At 37.6% G+C, this 18,691-nt stretch overlaps 1 protein-coding gene across 7 annotated transcripts in view; it reads right to left on the bottom strand.

Moving 5' to 3' along the window:
- LOC128701601 (tetratricopeptide repeat protein 21B) overlaps positions 1-17,954 on the bottom strand; it is a 69,015-nt gene extending 51,061 nt beyond the window's left edge. The window contains exons 1-7 of one of the 7 annotated variants that reach the window (XM_070101663.1): positions 17,932-17,954; positions 15,731-16,108; positions 13,981-14,151; positions 11,485-11,619; positions 6,638-6,831; positions 2,279-2,470; positions 710-893 (exon numbers count right to left, since the gene is read on the bottom strand). In XM_070101663.1, the coding sequence (XP_069957764.1) occupies positions 710-893; positions 2,279-2,470; positions 6,638-6,831; positions 11,485-11,619; positions 13,981-14,151; positions 15,731-15,757 (903 nt within the window). In that variant the 5' untranslated portion in view covers positions 15,758-16,108; positions 17,932-17,954. Of the gene's footprint in view, positions 1-709; positions 894-2,278; positions 2,471-6,637; positions 6,832-11,484; positions 11,620-13,980; positions 14,152-15,730; positions 16,109-16,429; positions 17,047-17,846 lie in introns of those variants that run through there. The other 6 variants (XM_070101659.1, XM_070101660.1, XM_070101666.1 and 3 more) reach the window with 6 other exon arrangements.
- Positions 17,955-18,691: the final 737 nt, after the last annotated feature.

Raw genomic sequence — 18,691 nt, 5'->3', positions numbered from 1 at the left:
GTAGGTGGTGAAGGTATCTAGTGGAAGGAAATGAGTCATGTACTACAGTATCTAAAGCTGAAATGTATTCCTTAGTTCAGTGCTATGGCACACAATACCAATATTTTGCACATTAGCTAATTCCTTAGTTATTTTTGTGTATAATATCAAGACTTTATGTATCAAATCAATATTTATGGTTGCACTTTTTCAAGTGAAGCTGTATTGTAAGAGGGTTTACTGTATTATGAAAATTTCACGTACATATTACCACATAAATATTAACAACTCTAGATACCAACAATAAAAATTAGTTAAGATAAGATAAGATTTCGTTCGGATTTTTAACCCCGGAGGGTTAGCCACCCAGGATAACCCAAGAAAGTCAGTGCGTCATCGAGGACTGTCTAACTTATTTCCATTGGGGTCCTTAATCTTGTCCCCCAGGATGCAACCCACACCAGTCGACTAACACCCAGGTACCTATTTGCTGCTAGGTGAACAGGACAACAGGTGTAAGGAAACGTGTCGAAATGTTTCCACCCGCCGGGAATCGAACCCGGGCCCTCCGTGTGTGAAGCGGGAGCTTTAGCCACCAGGCCACCGGGCCACCACCATACCAACTGTATTTTATTACCACATTGGTCATTTCTTACTAAAGCAGACTTAAAAAAACACATTTACAATAATTTATTTGATATAATGTGGGAAAAAGTCAAGAGCATCTTACCAGTCTTGAAAATAACTGAGCATTGTGGACAAATAATGATGCATTATTTGGTTCACTTCTGTCCATCTCACTATACAAACTGTGTAAGCCCTGTGCTGTATCCTCGTAGTTACCCTGACGACACAGAGAATATAATGTCTTGTATTTTAGGGCCTCTACATTGTGTGAATCCATACCCAGAACACTGAAATTAGAAATTGTAATATGTATATGAGGTCTCCAACTTAAAAATGAATAGCATTCCTGGCTTTTCAACTTAATAATAAGTTATAATATTTGACAAAGGAAGGTTATGTACTATGACTCAGAGGTTAAAAAACTTAATTAGTTCCCAGGTATCCCATTTTTAAGAGCGTATGTCCTTAATTTGCAGAGTTTGCAAGTTGCTAATGCAGCTATTTATTTTACTGTATAAGCACAGTATACAACTACTTTTCCTTAACTGTTCGACTATGACTTTTGATATAAATAGAGCAAGCCTACCTGTCCTACTTTTAACAAGTCAGTGTTAATAAAGGAAAGAAATTGTGCTCTGATGGTATGGTCTTGCTCAATGAATGGATGATGATAGAATGGAGAAGCAGATCAATGACTGGTGAAGTATAGCTCTTCCAAGAAAATTTAAAAAAAGAAAAGAGAAGCCCAAGTGGGCAGAACATATGAAAACAGTGTATCATTACTGGCAATAAACCAGATTAAGTAAAAGCAGTTTCTGAAAATTAAATTTTGTTTCAATAAATTTATATCCATAGAATATGTTACACCTGGTCTATGAAAAGACTGATATACTGCTGAGAATATTTTGCAAGTCTCATTACACTTATCAACTCTGTTCACCTACCAGAAAGTAGCTCCCTTTGTGTTACCTGGCTGTTGTGCATAGCATCTTTGGCAATGGTAGTATACATACTTTAGATAGGGCCAGACTTGGAAGTGAACCCGAGAGAGGACAACAAGATCTTAACCTGTACATTTAATAGCATAAAAAATGTGCTGCAGTGCTAGTTTCTCATGAAATTGAATGAGGAAGGTAAAGTACTGTGACTGTATGGACATCTGTTTACCTTTAACCCTCTATTCCTACATTCATTTTCTCTTCATTCTTTTTTAATTTAGCACACCAGCCACCTCTCACCAAGGATAAAGAACCTTTCAACAGCATCAAGGCAACTCCATTTAAGGGATGGTAACTGATAATTGCTTACTATGCATTACAGCTCTTCCACAATGACAATTTAACTATGGAATATAGAAAGTAATTTTCGTAGTTTCACAGGTACAGTAAAAGAAATTTTTAGAAAATTATTTTAGTCCTCGAGAACAAATCATTTACTCAGATACACTTGGATAAGCATTTTCAAGAACACTGGCAGATGACTTCTATCACATCAAATATTTCTATCACTAAAGTACCTAGAAAGCACACCAAAACATGTACAGAAGTTAAAAAGCTTTGCATAACAAGGGGCTTTCTATAAAGGATTTGTATATATCAATCATCTTAATTGTATAATATACTGTACTCCACTTTATTTTTGTTTAAAGGACTTAGAAGTACACAAGTCTTACCGATTAGCAGACTCTAGGCACTGGTCCCAGTCTTGTTCTGCAAGATTAACCTTCATTTTCTCCACTAACGGAGCAGTAAAGCCAGGGTAAGCCACAACAAGCAGGTTTAACGTCTCCATGGATTCTTTATAGGAATTTCGACTTTCATAGAGTTTGGCTTTCCCAAATAGCGCATCCATGTGTCGAGGTGAGCTAGAAAAATAGAGCCAATGAGTAGATAAAATCAAGCAAATCCCTGAAAATTATTATAGGTGGAATAATTGTAATGATTGGAGCAAGGGGCTAGTAACCCCTTCTCCTGTATATATTACTAAATGTAAAAGGAGAAACTTTCGTTTTTCCTTTTGGACCACCCCGCCTCGGTGGGATACGGCCGATGTGTTGAAAGAAAGAAAGAATTGTAATGATGCTAAAATCATGTCTTGCTCCAAGTGAAAGCATGAAAATTTTTTCATAATTCCTCTGTTAAATTGAGTGTGCAACTGTGCTACACTCAGCCAACACGTGCTATGGTACAGTCAGAGGTCATTATGACTCTTATAAATAATGGGTGGCAGAAAAGTTTCTTGTCAGGATCTAATTTATAAAGCCCGTATTTGATCCAAAGAGGATGGTAGCTCCAATTCCCTTGATCAAGAGCCCTTCACCAGCATCAAGGCACCCCACCCTGGAAGGGTACATAAAAGGCTAGAAGAAAGAGATATGCTGAAATTATACCAATAAAAACTATATCCTGCAACAGAATATTTAGTCCACTACTACTGTATTAGACTTGGAAAGAGCTGAAAACATTTAATGTATTTGTGGTACTTAGAATCTTTCTTCTTTTTTCAACAAACTGGCCATATCCCACAAAGGCAGGGTGACCTAAAAATAAAAACCAATGTTTCTCTTTTTAAATTTAGTAACGTATACACGAGAAGTGGTGAGAGAGTGCAAAAGGAGAGCAGATGATAGAGTGGGAGAGGCACTGTCAAGAAATTTTAATGAAAATAAGAAAAAATTTTGGAGTGAGTTAAACAAGTTAAGAAAGCCTAGGGAAAATATGGATTTGTCAGTTAAAAACAGAGTAGGGGAGTTAGTAGATGGGGAGATGGAGGTATTGGGTAGATGGCGAGAATATTTTGAGGAACTTTTAAATGTTAAGGAAGAAACAGAGGCAGTAATTTCATGCACTGGTCAGGGAGGTATACCATCTTTTAGGAGTGAAGAAGAGCAGAATGTAAGTGTGGGGGAGGTACGTGAGGCATTACGTAAAATGAAAGGGGGTAAAGCAGCTGGAACTGATGGGATCATGACAGAAATGTTAAAAGCAGGGGGGGATATAGTGTTGGAGTGGTTGGTACTTTTGTTTAATAAATGTATGAAAGAGGGGAAGGTACCTAGGGATTGGCAGAGAGCATGTATAGTCCCTTTATATAAAGGGAAAGGGGACAAAAGAGACTGTAAAAATTATAGAGGAATAAGCTTACTGAGTATACCAGGAAAAGTGTACGGTAGGGTTATAATTGAAAGAATTAGAGGTAAGACAGAATGTAGGATTGCGGATGAGCAAGGAGGTTTTAGAGTGGGTAGGGGATGTGTAGATCAGGTGTTTACATTGAAGCATATATGTGAACAGTATTTAGATAAAGATAGGGAAGTTTTTATTGCATTTATGGATTTAGAAAAGGCATATGATAGAGTGGATAGAGGAGCAATGTGGCAGATGTTGCAAGTATATGGAATAGGTGGTAAGTTATTAAATGCTGTAAAGAGTTTTTATGAGGATAGTGAGGCTCAGGTTAGGGTGTGTAGAAGAGAGGGAGAATACTTCCCGGTAAAAGTAGGTCTTAGACAGGGATGTGTAATGTCACCATGGTTGTTTAATATATTTATAGATGGGGTTGTAAAGGAAGTAAATGCTAGGGTGTTTGGGAGAGGGGTGGGATTAAATTATGGGGAATCAAATTCAAAATGGGAATTGACACAGTTACTTTTTGCTGATGATACTGTGCTTATGGGAGATTCTAAAGAAAAATTGCAAAGGTTAGTGGATGAGTTTGGGAATGTGTGTAAAGGTAGAAAGTTGAAAGTGAACATAGAAAAGAGTAAGGTGATGAGGGTGTCAAATGATTTAGATAAAGAAAAATTGGATATCAAATTGGGGAGGAGGAGTATGGAAGAAGTGAATGTTTTCAGATACTTGGGAGTTGACGTGTCGGCGGATGGATTTATGAAGGATGAGGTTAATCATAGAATTGATGAGGGAAAAAAGGTGAGTGGTGCGTTGAGGTATATGTGGAGTCAAAAAACGTTATCTATGGAGGCAAAGAAGGGAATGTATGAAAGTATAGTAGTACCAACACTCTTATATGGGTGTGAAGCTTGGGTGGTAAATGCAGCAGCGAGGAGACGGTTGGAGGCAGCGGAGATGTCCTGTTTAAGGGCAATGTGTGGTGTAAATATTATGCAGAAAATTCGGAGTGTGGAAATTAGGAGAAGGTGTGGAGTTAATAAAAGTATTAGTCAGAGGGCAGAAGAGGGGTTGTTGAGGTGGTTTGGTCATTTAGAGAGAATGGATCACAGTAGAATGACATGGAAAGCATATAAATCTATAGGGGAAGGAAGGCGGGGTAGGGGTCGTCCTCGAAAGGGTTGGAGAGAGGGGGTAAAGGAGGTTTTGTGGGTAAGGGGCTTGGACTTCCAGCAAGCGTGCGTGAGCGTGTTAGATAGGAGTGAATGGAGACGAATGGTACTTGGGACCTGACGATCTGTTGGAGTGTGAGCAGGGTAATATTTAGTGAAGGGATTCAGGGAAACCGGTTATTTTCATATAGTCGGACTTGAGTCCTGGAAATGGGAAGTACAATGCCTGCACTTTAAAGGAGGGGTTTGGGATATTGGCAGTTTGGAGGGATATGTTGTGTATCTTTATATGTTTATGCTTCTAGACTGTTGTATTCTGAGCACCTCTGCAAAAACAGTGATAATGTGCGAGTGTGGTGAAAGTGTTGAATGATGATGAAAGTATTTTCTTTTTGGGGATTTTCTTTCTTTTTTGGGTCACCCTGCCTCGGTGGGAGACGGCCGACTTGTTGAAAAAAAAAAAAAAAAAAAAAATACACGAGAAGGGGTTACTAACCCCTTGCTCCTACCTAGAATCTATATTTTGCAATTTGGACTAGATTAGAATTAAGTCAGTGTTACTGAATGGTTTAAATCTAAACCTTTTGCTTGGGTAATACAATTTAATACAAATAATCCATGAAACAAAATCACCAAAAGAGAGGAATAGGGCTACACATGTTAGACATAATGAACATGAATATGAAATACTGTACCTTAATTCTAAAGTTAAAAGTAACAACATTTATGAAGCACCAAGACCTAGATAAAAGCTAAACATAGAAAATTTACACATACAGAAGGATCCCAACTTATGATGAACAACACTTACACACAGGGCACTTTGGAACCAAGTATGGCAATTTCAAATCAATGCTGAGCTTTAGAAATGAACATTGTAAACAGTGAGACAAATTTTCAATATTAATTTTTCTTAGTTATTTTTATACCAACTGCACACAGGTTGTGTGCAGCATCATTTTATGCATGTGTGGAGGACTCATATTTAGTAGAGATTAGTCAAAAACTGTAGAATTAATAATTACACTGATCTGATGGGGAGCAACTCAACTTGATTGTCCAGTATGTCAATCAGTGAGGAAGGAAAGCTTGGTTCACACCACATCCTCCTACTCACACTGCAGTCTAGCCCACAACAACTCTCACCACTACCTTCCAGTTTCATATTCCTAAGCACCCAATACCTTACCAAAACAGTGAAAGGGTGGAAAACATGTGCAAAGAGTGATATGTTAGATACAATGAGGAGGGAGGGAATGGAAGAGGAAGTAACATGGGAACGCCAAGGAAAGAGCAAGGAGGGGATGAAGCCCCCCTAAATTCTATCAGCCTTCCAAAGCCCCCAAAATGAAAAAAATAATAATAACAATGCTTGCAACCAGACTGCCACCTTCCTGTTTAAAACTTCTGGAGCTACCCCTGGGAAGGAATGGGAGTGGGAGGCAGTCCTGTAGCTGCTACCTGTGTTGAGTCTGATACATGAGAGAGCAGGTGGAAGTCAATAGGAAAATGGGATGGAGGGAATGCAGGGGATGGAGATTAGGGAATTGGAGGAGGAGAAGAAGAAGAAAAAAGGAAGAGACTAGTCTGAGTACTGTATTATATATTCTGTGGGAAAATACATTTTGAGTTCTAAACACGTGAGTACTGGTAATGAACAATTTTCAAGAATGCATAAATATTGTAAGTTGGGGCCTACTGCATGCTTTTAAACTTTGTGACAAGACTTACTGCTGAAGAACAGAATCAAAGTACTGCATTATGTTTCTGTTCTTACTCTCACGACCTGCTGTCAGCTCAATCCATCCCTTCAGCACTAAACCCTCATCATGCTCTGGACTCAGTTTCAGCATGCGATCCAAATACTCTCGAGCTTTATCAACTTTTCCAGATAAAAGAAGGAACATTCCGGCATAATATAATGGCTGAAAAAAAGATTGAAACATTAGAGAACTCTTAAAAATATAAACCTCATTCCTAAATATCTTAATTGTACATCAAATTTTCTTCTGGGTTCCTGCCAATGTAATTACCAACATCCTCACACTCTACAGTTTAGAAGTACTGTAATTAACCAAAGCTACTTGGTATTAGTTAAGACAAAACAAAGACACATTTCAAGACTATTAATAGATTCATGAGAAAGTGCTAAACCCACACAGGTCATGCAGCACCTAAGGAACAAGAAGTATCAGATTCAATCTGGTACCTGGAGTTTACCTGGAGAGAGTTCCAGGGGTCAACACCCCCGTGGCCAGGTCTGTGACCAGGCCTCCTGGTGGATCAGAGCCTGATCAACCAGGCTGTTACTGCTGGCTGCACGCAAACCAACGTACGAGCCGGTACCAGGATAACCCACTCTTCCATAAAGAGCACATCAAGGTAAGCCTTTACATGACAATGTTTTGCTAAAATCTGGGCTTCATTAAGTCCTAAAAAGGCATAAACCTAGTGAACTTATATATTGCATCATAGAGGATTGCAAAATTAGTAGAGGTGTTAGGACTAATGGTGGCAGATGCAGCAGCAGGGCTTAACGTTGTTAAGTAAGCTAAAACTTTTTTTTTTTTGTCAAATGATCTGTGCAATGTTGAACCATCTTGACACTGTTCAATGGTATTTTGTGTCTGTATAACCACTATTTGGCAACTTTGAATCAGTAACAGCATGAGGGGTCAAAGACACAGTTGTGACTAGCAGACAAAGGATTGAGCCTCCATCACCCCTTGTTGCAACCCCTGAATGGGTTGCAATGATTAATATGTATATAAATAATTATTACCTTTTCATATAATTTTATATTGTTTATATTTGCGATAATAGCTAAATCGTAAATATATGACTTTATATTATTATTTGACTTAGTTTCCTTTTGTTAGGTAGGATGTAACACATATATTATGTGCTCAAAGTTCAAGTCTTGATTGTCTAACTACTGTAATTATCGCTTGTGGCTCGTTTCTCTGCCGGCTTCTGTTGCTGGGCAACAGCTGTCCACGGAGCAATCACGTGATCGAGGGGGGGTGTCCTCACCTCGCCTGAAGTATTCAGTCTGGTCTAGACTCGCTGGGTGGTTGAACGTATTCCAGACAAAGTGCCTAAATCTCCCTTATAGGCCCTTGTTGGAAGATCGCCTCTAGCTTTCTTGTAGGTTCTGTGAGACTCTGTTCACAGAACATTTATTTATTTATTTATTTATTTATTTAAAAATTTGTGCACACATACAGAGGTACAAAAAATACAGAAAAGAGCAGTATGCCAAAGCCACTTATACTATGCATAGCATTACGGGCTGGCTTAAAATTAACTTAAGATGAACTAAGCAATGATGACATCGGTGATAAAACTTTAATGTAAACAGATTACTATAAAGCACAAGTGAGTATTACAAAGACAGGTCATATGGTTGTATGCATTGTTGTACATTCAGTAGAATGGAGTATTCTGTTAGGTAGTGTATTTAAAAAATAATAAAGTTAGATTGGGTTTTAGGTTTAACATTTATGTGATATAATTGTGAGAAACATTTAAGATATACAATTTATAAGGTTCAGTTATTCAGTATTTATTTGGTTTTGGGTGAGTAAGTGATCTTTGAGAAGAGACTTGAATTTATAAACAGGTAGTGTTTCTTTTATATTTACAGGTAATGAGTTCCAGATTTTAGGGCCTTTTATGTGCATTGAGTTTTTGCATAGTGTGAGATGGACACGAGGAACATCAAAGAGTGATCTGTGCCTTGTGTTATGGTCATGTGTTCTGTTGAGGTTGGCAAGGAGATGTTTGAGGGGAGGGTTAATATCAGAGTTAAGTGTTCTATGTATGTAATAGGTGCAGTAATAAGTATGAATGTTTTGTATGGTGAATAGGTTTAGTGTATTGAATATTGGTGGAGTGTGCTGCCTATAGTGAGAATTTGTTATCATTCTAACTGCAGCCTTTTGTTGGGTAATTAGTGGTCTGAGATGGTTACTTGTTGTTGAGCCCCATGCACAAATTCCATAGGTGAGATAGGGGTAAATAAGAGAGTGATATAGGGCCAGGAGGGCTGACTGTGGAGCATAGTACCGTATCTTCGATAGTATGCCTACAGTCTTGGAAATTTTCTTAGAAATTTGTTGTATATGTGTATGAAATTTGAGTCTATTATCAAGGTGGATTCCTAAGACTAGACTTAGTGGTTTTCGACGTTGTACTGAGGTTGTGTGTCGCATCAACACTCTAAACAACTCAGGTCCTGAGCTGTAGCTTCTGACCCAACTTGTACTCGTATCTGTGTACTATCACAGTCGGGGATTTTCTTATGCTGAACTTAGATTCAGTAGTATGGGAGTTTTGTGACTTTTGTGGAGGATCTGCACATGGTCCCTACTTAGTGTCGTTATATTATCTCCTTGTTCCTGATTCTGTGTCACAGTTGCTTGTTATATTGGTATTGGGCTTAGCATTCTTTTTATTGTTCAAGCAGACTGTTCTGATTGCCAGTTGGTCAAGAACTTAGTTTATTTGAGGACTTTGTCAATCACTTGTTTAAGTCTAGTCGACTCGTGAGACATAGCGAACTACTTAGAGCACTTACACACATACACACAAAGTTACTTGTACATATTTGTAATATCTTATTAAATGTTAATGTACCAGACAGTACTTAAGAATTATAAGATAAGATAAGATAAGATTTCGTTCGGATTTTTAACCCCGGAGGGTTAGCCACCCAGGATAACCCAAGAAAGTCAGTGCGTCATCAAGGACTGTCTAACTTATTTCCATTGGGGTCCTTAATCTTGTCCCCCAGGATGCGACCCACACCAGTCGACTAACACCCAGGTACCTATTTGCTGCTAGGTGAACAGGACAACAGGTGTAAGGAAACGTGTCGAAATGTTTCCACCCGCCGGGAATCGAACCCGGGCCCTCCGTGTGTGAAGCGGAGCTTTAGCCACCAGGCACAATAATACTGTACACGAGAGAAGTGATTATTATTAATTTGTTTGAATTGATTAATTTAATTTAATTTGATGATATACCTCTAGACGATACTTAATAAATTTATTAAATTTTATTTTCTCTAGTTAGTAGCCTACCAGTTGGATTCCTGAAGCACTATTGAATCATACTGAATTCTAATGGATAATTGGACCAGGATACTGACTAATTGTTACGAAAACCCAGAAACAAGCTGGATGCTAGAAGGGCAGTCCTTTCTAGTATTCACTGGAGATCTTTAAGCTTTTAGAATCGCATTTTTTGTAACACCCCTTGTAGTCTTAAGTTAGGCTCAAGCTTGCCTGAAACACTTTGCATAACTATGGGCTTTCAACTAGCTCTCAAGTGTCACCTATTTCTGTATAAACAATATATTATGTTGAAATAAACTGTATAATGAATGACCCACACAAGCTTAGCCTATGTTCTGTTTTCAGTATTAATTACAAGTCTGGCAGTGTTCCACTCCATGAGTTCAAATTTATCACAATGGGTGACATATGTTGCTAATATTATGAGTGTTTGCAAATGTATTTGTTTTACTGAATATGAATTTCGGTGCTATGTTCCAAGGAAGGAGAGGACAGCTCTAAATCCTTAAATCAAGAGCTATTCACCAGCATCAAGGTACTTCTGTTGAAGGGTAGGAACTTACAGAATCACACCACCTCTTGCTTAAATTATTCTCCCACATACACCAACACTTAAGGGCACCAATCCCAGTAATGCCAGTGTACACGTGCCAATCTTCATGCCTGTGCTTCGGACTCTTCATGACTACGGTGCTCTTCACTAACTCCAAGGCTAAGGGACTAATTACCATCTTCTGTATATAGTTCTATGGCTTCCAATTATATTCTTGAATTTGTATTGATAAAGCCACTGGATGGCAAAATGTCTAGAGTAAAGATATCCAGATGCTGTACATGTCTAATTCTTCATCATTCCCGGTCTCATCTATCACAACTACATTTTTCAATACCTTTCCTCTAACTTTGTGATTTGGTACACAATTTTATATTATCTGTTCCTCAAAAGGACTACAAAATTCACACCTAAGTAAATACTCAAATAAAGGCAGGCCTTTATACGTGTTTAATTTTACCACTTGCTGCCAGTTAACATGTCATTCATGACAATCAATATAACTGCAGATTAATTTTAACTTATTATGCATACATGAAACTGTTAGAACAGAATTTACTACAAGAAGTGGTTAACAATGTACCATTTCAGATGATGAATTAAACACGTATTGTGGAAGCATTTTGCCAACCAGTGGCTTCCTCAGTAAAATACAGTGAAGAATGGTTGAAGATCAGAAGGAGATGCAGGTAATCAGTCCCTCAGCTTGGAGTCAATGTGATCAGTCCATCAATCCTGATGGACATGAAGCTCAGAGGACTGATCACATTGACTCCAGGCTGAGGGATTGATTATTTCAAACTCCTTCTGATCTTTAATCATTCTTCTGTGTACTAGACTGAGGAAGCCACTAGTTGGCAAAGTGTTTCCACACTAAAGATATCAAAGTGCTGCACAAGTGTCTACTTCATTAACCTATGGGTTCTCAGAACCAGTTGTCTACATACCATTTCAGATGCCTTCTTCCTTTCCTCTTTCAGCTTGGCATCCAACTGTGCAACAGCCTCACGATCCACCACTTGGCAGTGTCGGTGAGCATAAATCAAAGCCAACAATGTGCCAAGCATTATATCTCGATCATTCTGAAAGTCAGGTAATACTGTACGCCTCAAAATCTTCAATTTGTTTAAATAATTACAGCCTCTCCTCACTTAGCGACATACTCGTTTACCGACGACTCGGACTTAGGATGGGCTCTCTGACCAGTATGCATGCCTAAATAATATATATTAGAGCTGATTTCCTCTATTCTGTTTATTACAGTATACAGTAGACTACTGTATAAACATTTAAAAATATACCAGAAATGTTATAAATGATGCAAAGATAACATTAAAACAATATCAAAGATGGTTGACATAAACCCACTATCATTATAGTACATATGCTCCTCACTTAGCTACGAATTCGTTAACCAACGTGGTTTTAGGAACGGAACTCCGTCGTTAAGTGAGGAGATGCTGTATTTAATCATTTTTGATATGAATCAGCCCATGAAGCCAGGAATAACATAAGAGTTTGTAAGTAGTTTAAATGTAGAGCCAGAAGCATTGATTTGACTGCATCAGCTAGAAAAAGGCAAGTACCATCCAAAGACAAAATTATTTATGTGGGATAAATTTTTGCACCAACTTCAAAAAAGAAGGAAAGGGGCAATGAAATAAAAAATTCAGACATCCTATTAAAACTTATTCAAACAGATTGTTTTATGTAATATTTCTTATGCCCTCATAGATATTTTCCCACATACATATACATGTACTTGTTAATTTTACAATAGCTATATGATGATTCAAAGAATACCATGAAATATTGTATACAGTATGTAATATAAGTTGGTAAAAACATTTATATAAGCATGAGAGACTTCTGGAGTATATAAATTCTTTTACAAGTCCCAAGCATGCAAATGGATGAACATACAATAGGGAAGAACTACTGTATACAGCCTCTCTTCACTTAACGATGGAGTTCCATTCCTAATATGTCATTAAACAAATTCGTTGCTAAGTGAGGAGCATACTATCATGGTAGTGAGTTTGTGTCAACCATCTTTGATATTGTTTTAACCTTTTCAGGGTCCCCAGGTCCTCTCCGAGACTTGTTCTCAGGGTCCCCAAATTTTAAAAAAAAAAAAAATTATTTTTTCTTACGAAAAGATAGAGAATCTTTTCCTGATCATAATGACACCAAAAGTATGAAATTTGATGGAAAACTTACGGAATTATGCTCTCGCGAAGTTAGTGGTCTCGACGATGTTTACGCATCAGCAATTTTGCCCACTTTGAGCCCTATTTTCGGCCAATTCCTGTGTACTAGCCGACAAAAATCATAACTATTTCGCTAGAACTTCATTTTTTCTATCGAATGAGTACAAGAAACCACCCATTTACCGATTTCAACTATCCAATAAAGTGGTCAGAATTTAGCAATTTTGTCAATTTCACACAAATTTCAAAAGATGCCAATTTCCGAATAGGGTCCAGAATAAACAAGAAAGACATTCCTGGCACTAAAATAACAAGTTCTCTGTTCGATAGTCACATCCCCAGGCCCCTCTTATATATCTTTGGCTTTCCACTTTGAATTTTTATTCTTACAAAAAATAGAAGATTTACTGTTATGCAGACTACTGCATTAGTGTAGAAATGGTATAAATATTATCAGCGCACTTGTAAAAGAATATTAGACTCACCAGTTGATGTGTATTGGACGCTTGGCATGATTTGTTTACTTTTGAACTTTGGTAAAAATCGAACATTTCTGCTACTTTGAGTTCAATTTCAAGGTACTTTTCATTGTAAAACCAGTCAAAATCATCTCAATTTCTGTAATATGTCTTCCATTCTATAAAATGAGACCAGGAAAACTAGAATATAACAATAAATACCACACAAAAATACAGTGCAAAGTTGCGGTTTTAATCCCCCCAAAAAAAAGGTCAAAGTTTTTTTTCTCATTACGCACTGTGTGCTCCAGGATTTTTTTTATACTGCACACACTGACCACATAGAACCCATTCTTTCATATGTAGGCCTACCAGCTTTCTCTCACTAGATTTGAGGGCACTAGAATTTAGGCGTACTAGTATGTCAAAAACCCTGGGGCATAAGCCGTACTAGTACGGCCGAAACCCTGAAAGGGTTAATGTCACCTTTGCACCATTTATAACATTTCTGGTATATTTTTAAATGTTTATACAGTAGTGTACTGTATACTGAAATAAACAGAATAGAGGAAATCAGCTCTAATATACATTATTTAGGTATGAATACTGGTCAGAGAGCCCATTGTAAGTGAGGCATTGGTAAACGAGTATGTCACTAAGTGAGGAGAGGCTATACTATTACACTATGAAAATTAAATGTGTACCTGAAATTAAGAAGTACTATTCTATTTTTCATTAATTATATACCCAGTACAACACTGTAATGTGTCTGTACCTGCAGGGGCTGAAGTTGTCTGATGGCTTCCTGTGTACAGCCTTGCAGAAGGTGAGACACAGCAGAATAGAAACGATACACAGGATCACTGCCAAATTTCTTAGTGGCTGCAAGGCAAGTATCCTGCATTGCTTGGTAATACTGTTCCCTTCCATAGTAGTGTACTTTGCCCTGAAAGCATTACCATACAGCATTATTTTGTAATATACTTTACTTATGATTAATTCAGTCAAAAAGATTACGCATTTGAATTATTTACCCTCAAGAGTAAACAACTCAAGAAACTGTATGTTTGTCAAATGTATAAACTTTATTTTATACTAGTAAAGCTTATAGAAAACACTATATCACTGCTACAGCCTTTTATGTGAAATAACTAGATTTATAGTGTCTAATTGTGTTCTTCTGACACATAATTTAATATTACCTTCTGACCATTATTATTAGTTAAAGAGAAGCTCTACTACATAATAGATAGCATAATCATTTATTATATGTAGTGATTAATGATTACACATTTATTATAATTATATTTAAGCGAATCACTAAACCTGTGTGGGTCATTCAGCACATGACATGGTAGTGGCTTTATCCTTTGTATGACAGCAGAATCAATGAGAATTATTAAAAATTCTCATAGCTGTGCAATTTTTTTACTTCATTTTTTAACCCTTTGAGGGTCGACAGGCCCTCTCCGAAACTCGTTCTCAGGGTCGGCCAAATTTAAAAAAAAAATTATTTTCTCTTATGAAAAGATAGAGAATCTTTTCCCGATCATAAAGACACCAAAAGTTTGAAATTTGATAGAAAACTTACATTATGCTCTCGCAAAGTTAGCGGTCTCGGCGATGTTTACGCATTTTTTTACTTCATTTTTTAAACATGCTGGCCATCTCCCACCGAGGCAGGGTGACCCAAAAAATAAACATCATACCTATAGCATACCTGGAGGGTGTGTTGGGGATCAATGCCCCCAAAGCCCAGTCCATGACCAGCCCTCAGCCTAGTATAAACTGAGTTGACTTAATCAGCTATGATGACATGACATAACCTGGCATAATCTAATCTGAGAGAGCTTCACATTATGCCTCAAGCTTAGTACAGTATCTAACATGACTTAACCTAAGCTGACAGATACAGGTCACATCACTATCACATGAAATTGCTCCTAAGTTGGACAATTCAATTAAATGTCAGGTCAAATTACCTCTTCCCTCAACCCACTGACAAACTGTAGCTGGTCTCTTATAATTTGGCTTGCAATTCATTATAGCTCAGTACATTTTGACTTTAAACAATAATACTCATCACTTAAATTTCATAAATTTTATGTTAAGTCTGTTTACTGAATTTTTATTCTGTACTGAAGCTGTATGTACTACATTTATTTTCTGATAAACTCACATGACCATGGAAATGTCAGAGAAATTATTTACAGAAAACTTATGCAGTTTTTAATTAATCTACTGAGCTGTGATCTCAGGGCTTAACCTCAACAGAAGTTGGAGCAATTATGAATGATGTGATATGATTCAATCTCAGGTGATATAACAATTTAAATATGAAGAAAAGAAAAATCTGAAAAAGGGGCACAAATGCTGCAATTAAAGCAGTAAGCTGAATCAGCTTATTGCTTTAATTTCAGTTTACAGGCAGAATAAAGCAATTTAAAAAAAATAATGTTCTAGTGATATTATAAATAGATTAACATAGGTTAAATTTTAATATAAATTTAATATAAGTACAGTACCTTAAATATTGCATCAGCTTCAGTCATTTTGATATCAACTTATATATCTAATATATCTTGAAGGCTGGCTAGATAGTATTTCTTGCAGAGTTAATCATCCTTCATTCACTAAACTTGTTATAAAATACAGTTCTCAAGGTTCTTCTGCCTTAGATTATATACGTACTGTTCTTTACTATTATTACTTTATAAAAATTAATGTGTTTTAGTAATTGCCGTTGCTTTGTGATCACAGGTCAAAATCTGTTGTATCAATATTCTACATTTTTCTTAACAGGCAGCAGCTTAATTCACTTCGATCTGTTCCAAGTGCATATATGGAGTAGGTATCATGTAGGTATTCATGAAGAATCACTAAACCCACAAGGGTCATAGCACCTGAGAAATAGAAGGTAATCAGGCTCGATCCAATGCCTCACAAAAGAACCCTTCACCAGCATTAAGGCCCCCCAGTGAAGGGAGGAATGGATATAATGCTGAAGAATTTACTGCAAAAGCTGACAAATTAAACTAGTTTCAAGACCAAATAGTACATTAATTTTGTGATATGCAGTGGCAGTAATTGGCTGCAGTTGTGGCAGTTGTGTTGCAGTTGTGACAGTTGTATTAAATCAACTAAATCATGAAGTAGTTAAATGCATAGAAAAGAAATAATTTAGGTTAATGGTAAATTTAGACTTGTGTACAAAAACTTCTCACCAGTAGCCTGGGTCAGTTTCCTACGAAAGGAAATTGGAACCCAGCAGAAATGAGCACAGACATATGAGGTGGGTGGTTTGGAAAGTGGGACGGTGACAGCAGATCCCCTGGTCAATGAAAGTGAACATTTCCAGAGCACAACTTAAGAGTTTTAAATATTGGGGTTAAATATAACAATACCAGGAGTCTTATGCTTGTCAGATCAGAGGACCCCAATGGAAATAAGTCACTGTCTGACTTTTTTGGGTTATCCTAGGTTCTCTACACATATGCTGCTATGTATGATAATTCTATGTAACTGTATTTGTGTATACCTGAATAAACTTACTTACTTACTTACTTATTCTATGCCAGCTGCCTCTTGGTCCTGATTAAAGGGTTACTGGGGGGGGGGGGGGAATACCCCCTTGGTGCTTGCACTCAATAACCCTAGGTGCCTAAACAATAACCTTAGGTGCCTGCACATAATAACCCAAGATGCCTGCACACAATAACCCTAGGTGCCTGCACAATAACACTAGGTGCCTGCACAATAACCCTAGATGCCTGCACACAATAACCCTAGGTGCCTAAACAATAACCCTAGATGCCTGCACTCAATAACCCTAGGTGCCTGCACAATAACCCTAGGTGCCTGCACAATAACCCTAGATGCCTGCACTCAATAACCCTAGGTGCCTGCACAATAACACTAGGTGCCTGCACAATAACCCTAGATGCCTGCACTCAATAACCCTAGGTGCCTGCACAATAACCCTAGGTGCCTGCACAATAACACTAGGTGCCTGCACAATAACCCTAGATGCCTGCACTCAATAACCCTAGGTGCCTAAACAATAACCCTAGATGCCTGCACTCAATAACCCTAGGCGCCTGCACTCACTAACCATAGGTGCCTGCACTCAGAAAAACCCAGGTGCCTGCCCTCAAAAACCCTAGATGCCTGCACTCAAAAAACCCAGGTGCCTGCACTCAAAAAACCTAGGTGCCTGCACTCAAAAAACCTAGGTGCCTGCACTCAAAAAACCCAGGTGCCTGCCCTCAAAAACCCTAGATGCCTGCACTCAAAAAACCCAGGTGCCTGCACTCAAAAAACCCAGGTGCCTGCACTCAAAAAACCCAGGTGCCTGCACTCAAAAAACCCAGGTGCCTGTACTCAAAAAAGCCAGGTGCCTGCACTCAAAAAACCCTAGATGCCTGCACTCAAGACTGTCTTTCAGATATTAAGGTACAATATATGAAAAAAAAAATCCATCCAAGACACCGCAGAAAAAAAATCACAAATAACCCCTATCCAGGTAAACTCCAGGTATCCTTGCTATCCGCCCTGGATCACATCAACTCATTTGTTATGATAAAGGTCCAGGATAAAGCGAAACGTCGTCCAAAATTGTCTATGCAAAGTGTGAAACGTTACAGCCTCGATATTACGACTTTATCCTTCAATTATCACACAAGTTGACAGGAGCCGCCAAGATGTTTCCCATCGTCTGTTTATTTACTGATGGTATTCCAGCTGTCAGTCTGGTTCTGTTGTGGTTAAGATAGTTGTGGTTAAGATAGTTGTGGTTAAGATAATTGTGGTTAAGATAATTGTGGTTAAGATAGTTGTGGTTAAGATAGTTGTGGTTAAGATAGTTGTGGTTAAGATAGTTGTAGTTAAGATAGTTGTAGTTAAGATAGTTGTGGTTAAGATAGTTGTGGTTAAGATAATTGTGGTTAAGATAGTTGTGGTTAAGATAGTTGTGGTTAAGATAGTTGTGGTTAAGATAGTTGTGGTTAAGATAGTTGTGGTTAAGATAATTGTGGTTAAGATAGTTGTGGTTAAGATAGTTGTGGTTAAGATAGTTGTGGTTAAGATAGTTGTGGTTAAGATAGTTGTAGTTAAGATAGTTGTAGTTAAGATAGTTGTGGTTAAGATAGTTGTGGTTAAGATAATTGTGGTTAAGATAGTTGTGGTTAAGATAGTTGTGGTTAAGATAGTTGTAGTTAAGATAGTTGTAGTTAAGATAGTTGTGGTTAAGATAGTTGTGGTTAAGATAGTTGTGGTTAAGATAGTTGTAGTTAAGATAGTTGTGGTTAAGATAGTTGCGGTTAAGATAGTTGTAGTTAAGATAGTTGTGGTTAAAATAGTTGTGGTTAAGATAGTTGTGGTTAAGATAGTTGTAGTTAAGATAGTTGTGGTTAAGATAGTTGTAGTTAAGATAGTTGTGGTTAAGATAATTGTGGTTAAGATAGTTGTGGTTAAGTTAGTTGTAGTTA

Source organism: Cherax quadricarinatus, chromosome 78, assembly GCF_038502225.1.
Source record: "Cherax quadricarinatus isolate ZL_2023a chromosome 78, ASM3850222v1, whole genome shotgun sequence".
NCBI classification, from domain to species: Eukaryota; Metazoa; Arthropoda; class Malacostraca; order Decapoda; family Parastacidae; genus Cherax; species Cherax quadricarinatus.
The sequence above is the reverse complement of the archived record's forward strand: the minus strand, read 5'-3'. Positions and strand labels throughout refer to the sequence as shown.